Below are 15,590 nucleotides of genomic sequence, written 5' to 3' on the forward strand. Positions count from 1 at the left end.
GGGGTGTGCTATGGGTATTGGGTGCGGTACAGGGCATGGGGGGTGGTGTGGTGGGGGCCAGGGGTGTGAGTATGGCCGAGGAGTGTGGGAGCGGAACGGGGGAACACGGGGCTCCCAGTGCTGCCCTCCCCAGGTTGGACCCTCAGCAACTGTTCCCTGCAGACCCTCCCCAGTGCCTTCAGCGAGGCTGCGGGCTGCCGTCGTGCTGTGAGTGCTGAGGGAAGGGGGAGGTGTGCGGGTGGGGCACGGCTGCCCGTCCCACCCTGAGGTGTCCCTCCTGGCCCCGGGGTGCAGTCGGTGTGATGCGTTGGTAGGGACCTGACGGAGAACCCGCTGCCAGCGCTCCCTGCTGACTCCTTCTTGGGCTTCACGCAGCTGCAGCAACTGTGAGTACTGGGGTTGGGTTGGGGAGCCTGGGGCCGTACGTGGTGCTGAGCTCTGGTTTGCAGCCTGGTGCCGCCGGCAGTACCGTGCCCAGGTGGCAGTGGTGCATGGGAGGAGGGTGACGGACGTATGGCAGCAGCCGCCTGTGCCGGGGCCAGAGGAACCCCTGCAACGGCTCTGAGGAGCTCGGTAGGTTGGTGGGCTCTCCCTGCCCCAGCCATGGCCCTGCACGGGGGCACGGCATGGCACTAGACAGGACAGCCCATGACCCTGTGCTGCCCCGCAGCCCCGCTGTGCCCTGAGAATGCTGCCTGTGCCCCGGACGGCCCCGGCCTCTCGCAGTGCCTCTGTGCCAGCCCCTTCCACGGCTACAAGTGTCTGCGGCAGGTGGGTGCGTGGGGCTGGGGGTGCACAGAATGGCTCAGAGAGGGCAGTGACCTCACCGTGCTCACTTTACAGGGCGCCTTCCCTGTGCCGCTCTTCTGCAGCGTGCTGGGGACGGTGACAGCAGCGCTGAGCCTCGCACTATGGGGCACCCAGCGCCGGCACGCTGCAGGGCCGTGACCGCGATTGGAGAAGAGGTGTGGGATGCGACCACACCGCGGGGAACGGGCTGAATAAAGTGCGCGGTTGTGATCCTGTGTGTCTGCTCTGCTGCTGGCGCTGCGTGGGTGCGGGATTGGCGGATTGGCTTCACAGTGCCCGGTCCTCCAGCATCGGTTCGGCCGGGCCGTGCGGGAGCGGAGGGGACCGAAAGGAAAGCCCGCGGTCGGAGGTGTGATGGGGGGGGGGGGGGGGGGGGGGGGGGCTATGCAAATCGCGCTCCGCCCAGAGGGGTGCGCAGGTAGTAACTGTGTGTGCGTGAGGGTAGGGTAGAGTGGGAAGGGGCGGATCTATGCAAATAAGAAAAGCGCGCGGCATGCCGGGAGTGTGCTGCACCAGAAACGAAACACGCGTGAAGCCCCTTAGAGCTTGAGTGGGCCGCGATGTGGGGGTCACGGAGAGGCGGAGTGGAACGGAGCAGCTGCGTAGTTTGGGAAGCGGGTCGCCGTGCGGTGCGGGCTGGTGGCGGGGCGTGGGGAGCGGGGCGGCGGTGTGAGCAAAGCATACTTACCTGGCAGGGGAGACACCATGATCAGGCAGGTGGTTTTTCCCAGGGCGAGGCTCATCCCCTGCACTCCGGGTGTGCTGACCCCTGCGATTTCCCCAAATGCGGGGAAACTCGACTGCATAATTTGTGGTAGTGGGGGACTGCGTTCGCGCTCTCCCCTGACATCTTCGGTTCAATAGCAGAACGGAACGCTCTACTCCGCGCTCATACCGCGCTATGCCCCTACAGCTACAACGGATCCGTGTCGCGGTGCTGCCGGGCTCCACCCTCGTTCCGCTGCGCGGCCGCTCCGCTCGCTCTCTGCGGGGACGTGCCGGCGGCGGGATCGGAAAGGCGTGTGAGTGGGGAACAGCCCGGCCGTGTCAGCGGGGAACGGAACCCATCATCGGGATGGAAAAGCGCCGCGCGCGGGGCTGTGGACGGCCGCAGCGCGGGAGAGCGGGGAGTGCGGGAGGGGCGGGGCGGGAAGCTGAGGCGTGCGGTGAGCGCGGAGTGGGGGCGAACGGGAACGTAGCGTTGAGTGGGAGATGAAGCGGTGCGGAGAGACGGGAAACTGACGGGGGAAACTGCGAGCAGCGCGGGATGGAACGGCGGGCGCACAGAGCGACAGAGCGCTGCTGTGAACAGCAAGGAAAAAACAACTCAATCTACTGTTGTACCAAATGACCAGGGGAGAGCGCGAACGCAGTCCCCCACTACCACAAATTATGCAGTCGAGTTTCCCGCATTTGGGGAAATCGCAGGGGTCAGCACACCCGGAGTGCAGGGGATGAGCCTCGCCCTGGGAAAACCACCTGCCTGATCATGGTGTCTCCCCTGCCAGGTAAGTATGCTTTGTTCTCCCACCGCCCCCGCTCCCCACGCCCCGCCACCAGCCCGCACCACACGGCGCTCGCCGTTCCCAACCACCCACCCACCCCTGCGCCTCGCCCAACTCCGCGCCCCTCCTGCATCCCTGCGTCAGGGACCCACGCTATGTCCAGTGGGCCCCACGCGCGTTCCATTTTCTATTTAGCGCGCCCCGGCATGCCGTGCGCGGATCGATCAGCATACTGATCTACATACCGATCTGCAAGGCCCCGCCTACCCACTTCCCGCCCCAAGACGCTCTCACGGCGCGCTGCTTTCCTCGGCCACGCCCCCGCTCGTCACACGGCCCCACCCCTGGCAGCCGGAAGCCAGTCGCCTCGCGCCACCTGTATGGTATTGCCCCACTTCCGGTACACCTCCACTTCCGTCCCGCTCCTCTGGTTGCGTTACCCCGCTCGGCGGTTGGGGGCGCTGTGGTTCGGGTGTCATAGCGGGCTCTCGGTCGGTCCATGCTCCGGAGCGGCAATGTTGGGCAGTCCGGCGGGATGGGGCGGGGTCATGCAGATTAGTATGTAGATCAGTATGCTGATCGCTCCGCACGCGGTATGCCGGGAGCACTAATAGGAAACGGAACGGACGTAGAGCTCCGTAGAACTTGCGTGAGACGCGGCGCGGGGCTTGGAGAGGAGCGCGGAGTTGGGCGGGAAGCAGAGTGGGGAGAGTGGCTGGGGACGGCGGTCGCCGTGCGGTGCGGGCTGGTGGCGGGGCGTGGGGAGCGGGGCGGTGGGAGAGCAAAGCATACTTACCTGGCAGGGGAGACACCATGATCAGGCAGGTGGTTTTCCCAGGGCGAGGCTCATCCCCTGCACTCCGGGTGTGCTGACCCCTGCGATTTCCCCAAATGCGGGAAACTCGACTGCATAATTTGTGGTAGTGGGGGACTGCGTTCGCGCTCTCCCCTGGTCATTCGGTCTAACAGCAGGTTAAGTTGTTTGTTACCTTTACCTACACAACAGCACGGCTGTCCCCCCGGCTCCGTTCACTCCCTGTCCTGTCCCGCGCTGCTCAGTTTTTTCTGCGCTCTTTTCCCGCCCAGCCGCGCGCTGATTGGTCCGTCTCTCTCGATGCCCCGCCCCCATCGTTTCTGGCCCCGCCCCCCAAGCATCTCCCTCTCTCGGTACCCCCGCCCCGCCCCTCCCGCACTCCCCGCGCTCCTCCGCTGCCGCCTCCCGCACTTCCCCGCACGTGGCACCGCCATGGGCCGCCTGGTGCTGCAGGATGGCTCCGTGCTGCGCGGCCGCGCCTTCGGGGCTACGGGCACGGCCGTCAGCGGGGAAGTGGGTGAGTGCGGCGGGACCGGATGCGGGAAGGGTGCGGGATGCGCGGGGACGCGCGCGGATCCCCCGCTCCGCGTTTTTTCTCCCCGCAGTGTTCCAGACAGGAGTCGTGGGGTATCCCGAGGCGCTCACCGATCCCTCGTACGCGGCGCAGATCCTGGTGCTCACCTACCCGCTGAATGGGCAACTACGGCGTGCCCCGGGAGCGGCCGGGACCCTTCGGGCTCGGCACGGTGAGCGCCGGGCCCCCCGACCCCGGGGCAGAGTCCTCCTTCCCCGCCCCCCACGCGGCTCTCGGGTGGGAGCGCCCCGCCGTGGGGCCGCGGGTGGGGGCGGGGCCGCCGGGGCCGTGGGTTTGTCCGGGCTTCCTTCGGCGCCTGGGGTCGGTGTGGGGATGGGGGAGGTTGGGGGACACCCGGTGTGGTGCGGCGGTGCCGCACTTGTGCTGTGGGGGTCCCCGCCTGGAGGCTCCCCCAGCCCTGCCCGTGGCTCCGGGGCGAATTCCTAGGCTTTTGGCCACTCTTATCTCCCCGCAGTGGTTCGAGTCCACCAAGATCCACGTGGCTGCTCTGGTAGTGGGCGAATGCTCGGAGACACCCAGCCACTGGAGTGCTGCCCAATCTCTCGACCAATGGCTCAAGGAGCACAACATCCCTGGGCTGGAAGGTGGGGCTGGGGGTCAGGGCCGTGGGGTCAGTGCTGGGGGCGGGCAGGGCTGGGGACACCTGGAGGGTAGCGAGTTTGGAGCAGAGCTCAACTTGCACTGGGATCTGTGAAGTTGTGCCCAGTGTGTGTGGGGGTGAAGTTGCTGTGGGACCGTGTGGCTCCACATCAGCCTGCTCCCATAGGCGTGGACACCCGTGCCCTCACCAAGAAGATCCGTGAGAAGGGCACACTGCTGGGGAAGCTGCTGCCGGATGAAGCCCTGGAGGAGAGCATCCTCTTCCAGGACCCAAATGAGCGGCACCTGGTGCAGGAGGTGTCCCTGAAGGTACGAGGCAGCTGGGCTCAGGGCTGTGGGGTGGCGATGGGCCGGATTCCCGCTCACCTTCTCTGTAGGAGCCGCGTGTCTTTAACCCCACTGGATCCCTGCGCATCACCGCTGTGGACTGTGGCCTGAAGCACAACCAAGTGCGGTGCCTCTGTGAGCGGGGGGGCTGCTGTCACCGTGGTGCCATGGGACCATCCGCTGGACCCTGCTGGTAGGGGGCTCTGGGGTTGGAGGGTGGGGTGTAGGGTAGAATCAGGGCAGGGGGCCTTGGGGAGCCTCACGCTGGGGGTTTGCCCTATTCTAGGGGGTTGGGCGTTGCAGCGTAACTCTCACTGAGGTTTATAAGGGAGGTGTGTTGTAGGGATGCTCGCTGTAACCTGATATGGGGCATCATGGTGTGCTGTGAGCAATGGGGTCAGTGACCCCTGTGTGATCCCATTTGGGAGCTGTGGGGCTGCAGTCCCCGCTGTGACTCCCTAAAACAGGGAGACCTATGGGATCCCCAGCCTAACATTGCTGTCTGTGTGCAGACTTCGATGGGCTCTTCCTCAGCAATGGCCCCGGGGACCCACGGCTGTGCCAGCAGACAGTGGCCAACCTGCGTGCCGTGCTGACGGCTGACCACCCCAAGCCCATCTTTGGGGTGTGCCTGGGCCACCAGCTGCTGGCCCTGGCCTTGGGCGCCCGCACCTACAAGATGAAGTGAGTGGGGTTCCACCTCTGGGGGGTCCTGATATTCAGTTGGATGAATGACATTCTGTGCCCGTGTCCCCGCACCCCCCAGGTATGGGAACCGTGGGCACAACCAGCCGTGTGTGCACGAGGACACGCAGCGCTGCTTCATCACGGCACAGAACCACGGCTTTGCAGTGGAGGCAGGCAGCCTGCCTCCTGGCTGGGCACCGCTCTTCACCAATGCCAACGATGGCTCCAACGAGGGGCTAGTGCATGAGCACAAACCCTTCTTCAGGTAGGTGCAGGGTCGCCCTGGCGTGGGGCTGGGGATGTGGGTTTGTGTCTCACTTGGTGCCCCTGCAGTGTGCAGTTCCACCCCGAGCACCGTGCTGGCCCCACAGACCTGGAGGGGCTTTTTGATGTCTTTGTGGAGGCGGCGCGGGACCTGCAGAGAGGAGACAACGACAAAACAGGTGGGCATGGGGCTGGGGGAGATATGAGCCTCCCAGAGTTGGGGACGGCTGTGTGCGGGGTGCTGGGCCTGAGGTCAGGGCTTGGGGCTGGGCTGTGCGTGGGATTCTGTACTCAGGGTCCTGGGGCAGGTGGAGATGCTTGGGGCCAGGGTTAGTGATTGCTCAGGGCAGTGGTTGATGGGGCTTTGGGCTGCAGTTGGTGCTCAGGGCTAGGGTCGTGCATGAGTGACTGTAGGACTGCATTTGGCGCTGGGGCACTCTGCTGTGTCTGCAGCCACTGTGCTGGGTGCTGTGCGAGGCTGTGGGGCTGTGCACAGGACCACAGCATCCCTGCCCCATCCCATCCCATCCCTGCAGTGCGACAGCGCCTGCGGGATCTCCTGGTGTACAACGAGGTGCCGGCAGCAGGGCAGGAGGCAGCACGACCCCGCAAGGTGCTGATCCTGGGCTCCGGTGGACTCTCCATCGGGCAGGCAGGCGAATTTGACTACTCAGGGTCACAGGTGAGCATTCCTCAGAGCGCACAGGGACCTCCAAGGCAAACAGGGACCTCCACGTGGAGCTGATATCGCTGTCCCCCTGATCTCCAGGCCATCAAAGCGCTTAAAGAGGAGAACATTCAAACGGTGCTCATCAACCCCAACATCGCCACGGTGCAGACCTCCAAAGGGCTGGCAGACAAGGTGTACTTCCTGCCCATCACCCCTGAGTATGTCACCCAGGTGAGTGCTGTGGGGATGGTGGGGGCCGCTGTGGGTCTGCAGCTCACTGCCCCGTCCCCCATCCCGTAGGTGATCCGTAACGAGCGCCCCGACGGCGTGCTGCTGACCTTCGGTGGGCAGACAGCCCTCAACTGTGGTGTGGAGCTGACCAAGGGCGGCGTGCTGCAGCGGTACCCGCGTGCGTGTGCTGGGCACCCCTGTCGCTTCCATTGAGATGACGGAGGACCGCAAGGTCTTCGTGGAGAAGATGGAGGAAATCGGCGAGCATGTGGCGCCCAGCGAGGCCGCTGCTTCCCTGGAGCAGGTCTGGGGCTGCAGCATGGTGTGGGGCAGGATGGGGGTTGTCCCCAGGGGGTGCCATCCCATGCTCACTCTGTGCTCTCTGCAGGCGCAAGCGGCGGCCGAGCGGTTGGGGTACCCGGTGCTGGTGCGCTCGGCGTATGCCCTGGGAGGCCTGGGCTCCGGCTTTGCCTCCAGCCGGGAGGAGCTGGCAGCCCTGGTGAGCCAGGCCTTCACCCACACCTCCCAGGTGCTGGTGGACAAGTCGCTGAAGGGCTGGAAGGAGATTGAGTACGAGGTGGTGCGCGACGCCTACAACAACTGCGTCACGGTACAGCAGCGGTGCTGAGGGGTAGCAGGGTTCCCCAAGACCCTTTTCTTGTGCCAGCACAATTGCTGTATGCTGGCACCAAGACCCTACTGTGCTCTCTATGCGCACGGTGCCGCGCTCAGGTCGTGGTGGTGCAGGGAGCTCTGGTGCTGTCTGGGGCGGGGAGAAGGTGGGGACCCCCAGTGAGGCCATCGTGGCGTATGGTGGAATGGGAAGCACAGGTAATGGACAGCCACTGCATCCCTGCCCCAGGTGTGCAACATGGAGAACCTGGACCCGCTGGGCATCCACACGGGCGAGTCCATCGTGGTGGCACCCAGCCAGACTCTCAACGACACCGAGTACTTCATGCTGCGCCACACCGCCATCAAGGTGGTGCAGCACCTGGGCATCGTGGGCGAGTGCAACATCCAGTTCGCCCTGAACCCTGAGTCCGAGCAGGTGGACGCAGCGTGCCCCCCGTGTGCCCTCCTGTGGTGGTGGTGGCGGGGCCCTATCTGTGCTCATGGTGCATTGCTTCTTGCAGTACTACATCATTGAGGTGAACGCGCGGCTCTCCCGCAGCTCAGCACTGGCCAGCAAGGCCACAGGCTACCCGCTGGCCTATGTTGCAGCCAAGCTGGCGCTGGGCATCCCGCTGCCTGTCCTCAGGTAATAATGTCGCCGTGGGGACACGGGGCACACCTTAGCTGTGTTGCGGGTTCCATGTGCCAACGCTGTCCCACGCGCTGTGCAGGAACTCTGTCACCAACTCCACAACCGCCAACTTCGAGCCCAGCCTGGACTACTGCGTGGTGAAGATCCCGCGCTGGGACCTCAGCAAGTTCCTGCGTGTCAGCACCAAGATCGGCAGCTCCATGAAGAGCGTGGGTGAGCGCAGTGGGGCAGAGTGGCGTGGCACGGGGCAGCCTGTGGGGCTCCATCCACTTACGGCCTCCCACAGGGGAGGTGATGGCCATCGGCAGGAACTTCGAGGAGGCCTTCCAGAAGGCGCTGCGGATGGTGGATGAGAACTGTGTGGGCTTTGACCACACGGTGAAGCCGGCGTCAGACGTGGTGAGTGCTGGGGCTCAGTATGGCGTGCGGGTCAGACATGAGAGGCTGTGCCCCGCTCACCCCTCGGCCCCCCAGGAGCTGGAGACTCCAACAGACAAGCGCATCTTCGTGCTGGCGGCCGCGCTGCGCGCTGGGTATTCCATCGAGCGCCTCTATGAACTGACCAAGATCGACCGCTGGTTCCTGCACAAGATGAAGAACATCACCGACCACGCGGCGCGGCTGGAGGCGTTCCGCGGCGAGCAGAGCGCCATGCCGCCTGCTGTTCTGCGCCGCGCCAAGCAGCTCGGCTTCTCTGACAAGCAGGTGGCCCTGGCTGTGCTCAGGTGAGGGGAGGGGCGGTCCCCACCCTGCTGCTGCTGCTGCTGCTGCCCCATGGCCGGCGCTCACCCTTCTCCTTGCAGCACCGAGCTGGCCGTGCGGAAGATGCGGCGTGACCTGGGCATCCTGCCGGTGGTGAAGCAGATCGACACGGTGGCGGCCGAATGGCCAGCACAGACCAACTACCTCTACCTGACCTACAACGGTGCCGAACACGACCTGCCTTTCCGCCAGCCCCACGTTATGGTCATCGGCTCTGGCGTTTACCGCATCGGCAGCTCCGTTGAGTTCGACTGGTGCGCTGTCGGCTGCATCCAGGAGCTGCGCAAGGTGGGCTGGGGTTGGTGGGATGCAGGGATGTGGGGAGGAATGGGGCTGGGGGTGTCCCTGGCCTCACCTCACTGCTCTGCCCTACAGATGGGCTTCAAGACCATTATGGTGAATTACAACCCTGAAACTGTGAGCACTGATTATGACATGTGTGACCGCCTCTACTTTGATGAGATCTCCTTTGAGGTGAGTGGGTGAGGGCTGCGTGCCGCAGGGCAGGAAGCCTCGGAAGCTGCCCCAAAGGGATGGGGGCTGCGTGGCCCCCTCCCAGCCGGCCCCATGCCACAGGTGGTGATGGACATCTACGAACTGGAGAATCCCGAGGGTGTCATCCTGTCAATGGGTGGCCAGCTGCCCAACAACATCGCCATGGCGCTGCACCGGCAGCAGTGCCGCATCCTGGGCACCTCCCCCGAGGCCATTGACTCAGCTGAGAATCGCTTCAAGTTCTCACGCCTGCTGGACACCATTGGCATCAGCCAGCCGCTCTGGAAGGAGCTCTCTGACATGGAGGTGGGTGCAAGGCTGCCCCGGGGCTGTGCCCTCCAACACCTCCCACTGAGCTGTGTGTCTCCCCACAGTCGGCCAAGCACTTCTGCTGCACGGTGGGCTACCCCTGCGTGGTGCGACCCTCCTACGTGCTGAGCGGCGCTGCCATGAACGTTGCCTACTCAGACAGTGACCTGGAGAAGTTCCTTAGCAACGCCGTGGCCGTGTCCAAGGAGCAGCCCGTTGTCATCTCCAAGTTCATTCAGGAGGCCAAGGTTGGATGTCATTCCTGCGCTGTGCCAGAGCTGTGGCGGGATGGAGCTGTGACAGTGTGCCTGCTCACAGGAGATCGACGTGGATGCGGTGGCCTGTGATGGCGTGGTGGTGGCCATTGCCATCTCTGAGCACGTAGAGAATGCTGGAGTGCACTCGGGCGATGCCACGCTGGTGACCCCCCCACAAGACATCACGCCCAAGACGCTGGAGCGCATCAAGGCCATCGTGCATGCTATTGGGCAGGAGCTGCAGGTCACCGGGCCCTTCAACCTGCAGCTTATCGCCAAGGTACCGGGGAGGGCAGAGCCATGCTGGGAGGCACTGAGCACCCTGCAGCTTCAGGACGTGCCTCACACCATCCCCTCTCTGTAGGATGACCAGCTGAAGGTGATTGAGTGCAACGTGCGTGTGTCACGCTCCTTCCCTTTCGTCTCCAAGACGCTGGGAGTGGACCTGGTGGCCCTGGCCAGCCAGGTGATCATGGGTGAGGATGTGCAGCCCGTAGGGCTGATGACGGGCACGGGCATCGTCGGTGTCAAGGTGAGCTGGAGCCAGCAGTGGGGTGGGGGCTGTGTTGGGTGGCCGCTAATCCTCTGTGCCCGCAGGTGCCGCAGTTCTCCTTCTCACGCCTGGCGGGTGCTGACGTGGTGCTGGGTGTGGAGATGACGAGCACGGGTGAGGTGGCGTGCTTTGGAGAGAACCGCTGCGAGGCGTACCTCAAGGCCATGCTCAGCACCGGTTTCAAGATCCCCAAGAAGAACATCCTGCTTACCATCGGCAGCTACAAGGTGCGTGGGGTGCCGGCGGTGGGTCGGGTACCCCAAATACACTTTGACCCCTGCGGTGCTGTTGCAGAACAAGAGCGAGCTGCTGCCCACTGTGCGGACCCTGGAGAGCCTTGGCTACAATCTGTATGCTAGCCTTGGCACTGCTGACTTCTACACTGAGCATGGCATCAAGGTGGGAGCTCAGGGTTTGGTGGGGAGCTCTGTGGTGCCGGCACGGAGTGGTGACGGTGGCATTGCCACAGGTGATGGCAGTGGATTGGCACTTCGAGGAGGCAGACAACACTGAAGCAGGTGCCCGTGAGACACAGCGCAGCATCCTGGACTACCTGGCAGAGAACCACTTTGAGATGGTCATCAACCTCTCCATGCGTAACTCTGGGGGTCGCCGGCTCTCCTCCTTTGTCACCAAGGGTTACCGTACGCGGCGCCTGGCTGTTGACTACTCCGTGCCACTCATCATTGACATCAAATGCACCAAACTCTTTGTAGAGGTGGGATGGGCACGGCGTGGAGAGCTCCACTGGGTGATGTTGTGGGGTCTGGGCAGGCATCCTCCTGGCCCTGCCTCGTTCGCCCATGCTGGATGTGCCCAGCCTGATGATGCTTGTGCCTGCAGGCACTGGGCCAGATTGGAGCTGCCCCGCCGCTCAAAATGCACGTGGACTGCATGACATCCCAGAAACTGATCCGCCTGCCAGGTTTGAGGGCTGGGGTTGACATGAGGCTGGGGTTGTGCCCCACGGAGCAGCCGTGGGATCAGAGATGTTCCACTTTGCTGCCTCCTCTCCGTGTCCACCGTATCCCCATGCCCTACCTGCTTCCCCAGTGCTCCCACACTGATGCTTGCTGTTCCCAGGGCTGATTGATGTCCATGTGCACCTGCGTGAGCCGGGTGCCACACACAAGGAGGACTTCTCCTCGGGCACTGCAGCTGCCCTGGCCGGGGGCATCACCATGGTGTGTGCCATGCCCAACACCAGCCCCGCCATCACCGATGCCACCTCCTTCGCCCTGGCGCAGAAGGTGAGTGGGGAGCTGGCGTGGCCATGTCCCCTTCCCATGAAGCCTGCAGGTCAGCCTCTGCCCTGCTGAGCCCACTGCCTCCCATCCCTGCAGCTGGCCGAGGCCGGGGCGCGCTGTGACTTCGCCCTGTTCCTGGGTGCATCGGCGGAGAACGCGGGCTCACTGGGTGCGCTGGCTGCAGCAGCAGCAGGGCTGAAGCTGTACCTCAACGACACCTTCACCAGCCTGCGCATGGATGATGTGTCGCTGTGGATGGAGGTGAGCTGCTGCGGGGGGGGGAATTGCAGAGGGGCTCGGTGTTGGCTCCAGCACCCATCGTTTCGTGTCCCCACAGCACTTCCAGCAGTGGCCACGGCATTTGCCCATCGTGGCCCATGCGGAGGGGCAGACAGTGGCTGCTGTCCTGATGGTGGCACAGCTGCACCAGCGCCCCGTGCACATCTGCCACGTGGCACGCAGGGAGGAGGTGAGCAGAGGGCTGGGACCCCCCTCCCATGGTGAGGCAAGTTGGGGGTCTGCCCCTCACCGTGCCCCCTCCAGATCCTCCTCATCAAGGCAGCCAAGCAGAAGGGGATCCCGGTGACGTGCGAGGTGGCCCCACACCACCTTTTCCTGTGCCAAGATGACTTGGGGCGCCTTGGGGAGGGCTGTGGTGCTGTACGCCCAGCACTGGGCACCTCCCAGGACCTGGAGGCCCTCTGGGAGAACATGGACACCATCGACTGCTTTGCCACTGACCACGGTGAGCGCTCATGGGCACAGGGCAGAGATGAGCAGGGCCAAGCACTATGGTAACATTCTCCACCCTGCAGCTCCCCACACACTGGAGGAGAAGCAGGGCCCCAAGCCACCCCCTGGCTTCCCTGGGCTGGAGACCATGCTGCCTCTGCTGCTGACTGCTGTCTCTGAGGGACGGCTGACAGTGGAGGATATCATCCTGCGCCTCTACGAGAACCCCCGCAAGATCTTTGGGCTGCCGGCGCAGGAGGACACCTATGTGGAGGTGGGTCATTGTTCCACTGCTCACCCCACAGCCGGCCCCAGACTCTGACCACTCTCCCTGCAGGTGGACTTGGAGCAAGAGTGGGTCATCCCTGAGCGCACTGCATTCTCCAAGGCACAATGGACACCTTTTGAGGGCAGGAATGTGAAGGGGACAGTGCGCAGGGTGGTTCTGCGCGGGGAGGTCGCCTACATTGATGGGCAGGTGGGAACCAAATGCCACTCCCTGTGCTGGAGTGCTCCCCTACATGCAGTGGTCCCCGAGCACCAACTCCCCTCAGCTAGGGGTCTCTGAGCCCTGATCGCCCTCTGTCTGTGGCCACAGGTCCTGGTGCCCCCCGGCTACGGGCAGGATGTGAGGAAGTGGCCCATGGGAGCTGTGCTGGCACCGCTCGTGCCCCCCACCAAGGAGATTGTGAAGGTAATGGGGTGCAGGGTGCCAGGGGGGCACAACCTGTGCCCTGCTCCAGCTTATCCCCTCTCTGCAGACCCCCGAGCGGCCCCGGCACGCAGTGGTGGGTGAGACGCTGCGCAGCCGAGCCTCCAGCCCGCGCCGCGCCGGCCCCGTGCCCGAGGGCCGCTTCCACCTCCCGCCCCGCATCCACCGCGCCTCTGACCCTGGTCTGCCAGGTGAGGGGGGGCACAGCGCGGTGCAGGGGGACAGCGTGCATGTGGCCGTGTGGGAGCCGTGTCGGGGCCGGGTGCCGCGCTGACCCTGCCCTTGTGTCCTGTTCAGCGTTCCAGAGGCTGGGAGCCGCGCACCGCCCGGGCGCCCGAGGCACCGGTAATGTTGGGGGGGACTCACTCAGCCCCGCGTTATGGCACTATAAGCGCAGCCGATGAGTGCAGCCCCCCCCAGGTGCCGTGCCAGCCCTGGGCCCCCCTTTGTGAGGGGCTGAGACCTTGGGACGGAGCACAGCGGTGCTCCCCTCCCGCTCAGCCCCAGCCCGCCCGGCACCTCGGGGCTCTGTGCCTCCCAGGATCAGGGCTGCGTCCCATTGGGTTCCACGGGGTGCATGTGGGGCACAGCGCGGGGGCTTGACCCAGCTTGTTTTGGGGCAAGCATCACTGTAGCGTCGCGCCTGCGGTGCTGAGGGTGCCGGGAGCTCTGTGCTCTAACACTGCCTTCCCCTTTCATGCTCAGCTGAGGACACACGGGAGAAAGCTGGCAGGAGGATGGCAGAGGCAGGTGAGTACCAGGGGCTGGGAGCTCTGCGTGCTTCTCATGTAGGTTCACTATTTGCTCCTGGTGCCACAGATGCGACGGCCACTCAGGACAGCCACCCCCACCTGTCGGGCCCCTTCCCACGCCAGGCATCCCCCCAAGGTGTGCCCCACTTCCCCACCTCACCGCTGCTGCACCCCCTGGTCGGGCAGCACATCCTCTCTGTGCGGCAGTTCTCCAAGGAGCAGGTGGGTACCAGGCGGACACGGGGCGGGGGTCTCCATGCTGGGTGGTGCCCCCCTGAGCCACATTTCCCCACAGATGTCACATCTGTTCAACGTGGCACACACCCTGCGCATGCTGGTGCAGAAGGAGCGCAGTTTGGACATCCTAAAGGTGAGCAGGGAGCAAACGCTGCGTGCCCCACGCCCCTCCCTACGCCTGACACCATGTCCTGCAGGGCAAAGTGATGGCATCGATGTTCTACGAGGCAAGCACACGCACCAGCAGCTCCTTTGCGGCCGCCATGTGCCGGCTGGGTGGCTCTGTGGTGTCATTCTCCGAGGCCACCTCCTCAGTGCAGAAGGGCGAGTCGCTAGCCGACTCTGTGCAGACCATGTGCTGCTACGCCGACGTCCTGGTGCTGCGGCACCCCCAGCCTGGAGCTGTGGAGGTGAGCGGGGGGGGCTGCTTCCTGCCACGTGGCAATGCCATGCTGCTGTCAGGATACGTGTGGGGATTTCACTCTTGGCCCACTGTGTGCCCAGCTGGCCGCCACACACTGCCGCAAGCCCGTGATTAACGCTGGTGATGGGGTGGGCGAGCACCCAACGCAGGCGCTGCTGGACATCTTCACCATCCGTGAGGAGCTGGGGACCGTCAACGGCATGACGGTGAGATGCTGTATGCCGTGCCGTGGGCTGGTGGGTGCCGTGCTGTGGGTTGTGCTGATGACTCTCCCCGCAGATCACCATGGTGGGCGACCTGAAGCACGGGCGCACGGTGCACTCGCTGGCCCGCCTGCTCACGCAGTACCGTGTCCACCTGCGCTACGTCACGCCCCGCGGCCTTGGCATGCCGCCTGACATCGCTGCCTTCGTGGCTTCCAAGGGCATCTCGCAGGTGAGGAATGGAGCTGGGGCTGTGGGGCTGTGCCCAGCCCACGGCCCCGCTGATGGTGCTGCCCCAGGAGGAGTTTGGGAGCATTGAGGAGGCGCTGCCCGACACCGACGTGCTCTATATGACCCGCATCCAGCGGGAGCGCTTCGAGAGTGCTGAGGAGTACGAGGCTGTGAGTGCAGGCTGGGGGGAGGGCTGGGGGGAGGGCTGGGAGGGTCGTCCCCCCCCCCCCTTGCTCAGGGCTGTGGCCCCGCAGTGCTTTGGGCAGTTCATCCTCACGCCACACATCATGACGAGGGCCAAGGAGAAGATGGTGGTGATGCACCCCATGCCCCGTGTCAACGAGATCAGGTGGGATTGAGGGGGGCAGTCTTGTGGTAGGGTTATGGAGTCCTGGAATGGGGGAGGAGTGGTAGGAAGATAGGGGCTTTGCAGGGAGAGACAAGGGGAGGCAAGGGTTGGATGCTGTCCAGGTGAGGAGGAATGGGATCCTGGAGGGGGGTGCAACCAGCTGGTGGGGTCCTTGGAGCAGCGGGGCATCAGGGCTGGGTTGGGGGGGAACGGGAAAGGTCCTGTCCCCGTGTGGAGGGAAATGTGAGATGACGGGGTAAATGGGGTCTGAGTGTGGGGGCCTGGGGAGAGGGGATCGCATGCAGCTGGGGTCCTGCGGGCAAACGGCGGGAATAAGGGGCTGTGGAGGGGAGGAAATGGTTCCCATCCGGGCCCGGGGGGAGGGGGGGGAAAAACTCCCCGTACTGACATCACATCCGCAGCGTGGAGGTGGACTCGGACCCGCGCGCCGCGTACTTCCGGCAGGCAGAGCAGGGCATGTACGTGCGGATGGCGCTGCTGGCCACCGTGCTGGGCCGCTAGTGACGACAATAAACTGCGACGGGGCGCCGCCTCCA

General features: G+C 64.7%; 2 protein-coding genes and 3 non-coding genes across 5 annotated transcripts; 4 read left to right on the forward strand and 1 right to left on the reverse strand.

Annotated features, from left to right (window-relative positions):
• Positions 1–506: 506 nt before the first annotated feature.
• Positions 507–1,172, forward strand: ATRAID (all-trans retinoic acid induced differentiation factor; the record flags this gene model as incomplete). Its single annotated transcript, XM_048938038.1, has 3 exons — positions 507–573; positions 671–771; positions 844–1,172. Coding segments are annotated over 3 exons (273 nt in total), but the record flags the coding sequence as incomplete, so codon positions are not given.
• A 318-nt stretch (positions 1,173–1,490) lies between these two features.
• Positions 1,491–1,656, forward strand: LOC125690238 (U1 spliceosomal RNA). The gene has a single exon (XR_007375566.1). It is a non-coding gene; the product is annotated as a U1 spliceosomal RNA (small nuclear RNA).
• Positions 1,657–2,162: 506 nt separating this feature from the next.
• LOC125690263 (U1 spliceosomal RNA) lies at positions 2,163–2,326 on the reverse strand. Its single transcript, XR_007375586.1, has one exon. It is a non-coding gene; the product is annotated as a U1 spliceosomal RNA (small nuclear RNA).
• Positions 2,327–3,103: 777 nt separating this feature from the next.
• Positions 3,104–3,267, forward strand: LOC125690234 (U1 spliceosomal RNA). The gene has a single exon (XR_007375562.1). It is a non-coding gene; the product is annotated as a U1 spliceosomal RNA (small nuclear RNA).
• A 238-nt stretch (positions 3,268–3,505) lies between these two features.
• Positions 3,506–15,589, forward strand: CAD (carbamoyl-phosphate synthetase 2, aspartate transcarbamylase, and dihydroorotase). Its single transcript, XM_048936342.1, is given in 48 exon segments — positions 3,506–3,646; positions 3,735–3,820; positions 3,822–3,875; positions 4,179–4,308; positions 4,491–4,633; positions 4,702–4,794; positions 4,796–4,844; positions 5,164–5,335; positions 5,418–5,603; positions 5,672–5,781; positions 6,139–6,284; positions 6,372–6,503; positions 6,573–6,677; positions 6,679–6,807; positions 6,892–7,113; positions 7,366–7,554; positions 7,640–7,764; positions 7,850–7,983; positions 8,057–8,169; positions 8,245–8,495; positions 8,574–8,820; positions 8,908–9,006; positions 9,109–9,333; positions 9,402–9,584; positions 9,655–9,873; positions 9,958–10,125; positions 10,191–10,373; positions 10,441–10,545; positions 10,616–10,864; positions 10,990–11,071; positions 11,230–11,396; positions 11,490–11,654; positions 11,731–11,862; positions 11,937–12,138; positions 12,209–12,399; positions 12,463–12,603; positions 12,724–12,819; positions 12,887–13,028; positions 13,135–13,182; positions 13,543–13,587; positions 13,657–13,811; positions 13,885–13,959; positions 14,024–14,236; positions 14,331–14,456; positions 14,530–14,685; positions 14,753–14,854; positions 14,939–15,033; positions 15,456–15,589. Coding segments are annotated over 48 exon segments (6,765 nt in total). The 5' UTR covers positions 3,506–3,561; the 3' UTR covers positions 15,556–15,589.
• Position 15,590: the final 1 nt, after the last annotated feature.

This window comes from Lagopus muta, chromosome 2 (genome assembly GCF_023343835.1).
Source record: "Lagopus muta isolate bLagMut1 chromosome 2, bLagMut1 primary, whole genome shotgun sequence".
Classification (NCBI taxonomy): domain Eukaryota; kingdom Metazoa; phylum Chordata; class Aves; order Galliformes; family Phasianidae; genus Lagopus; species Lagopus muta.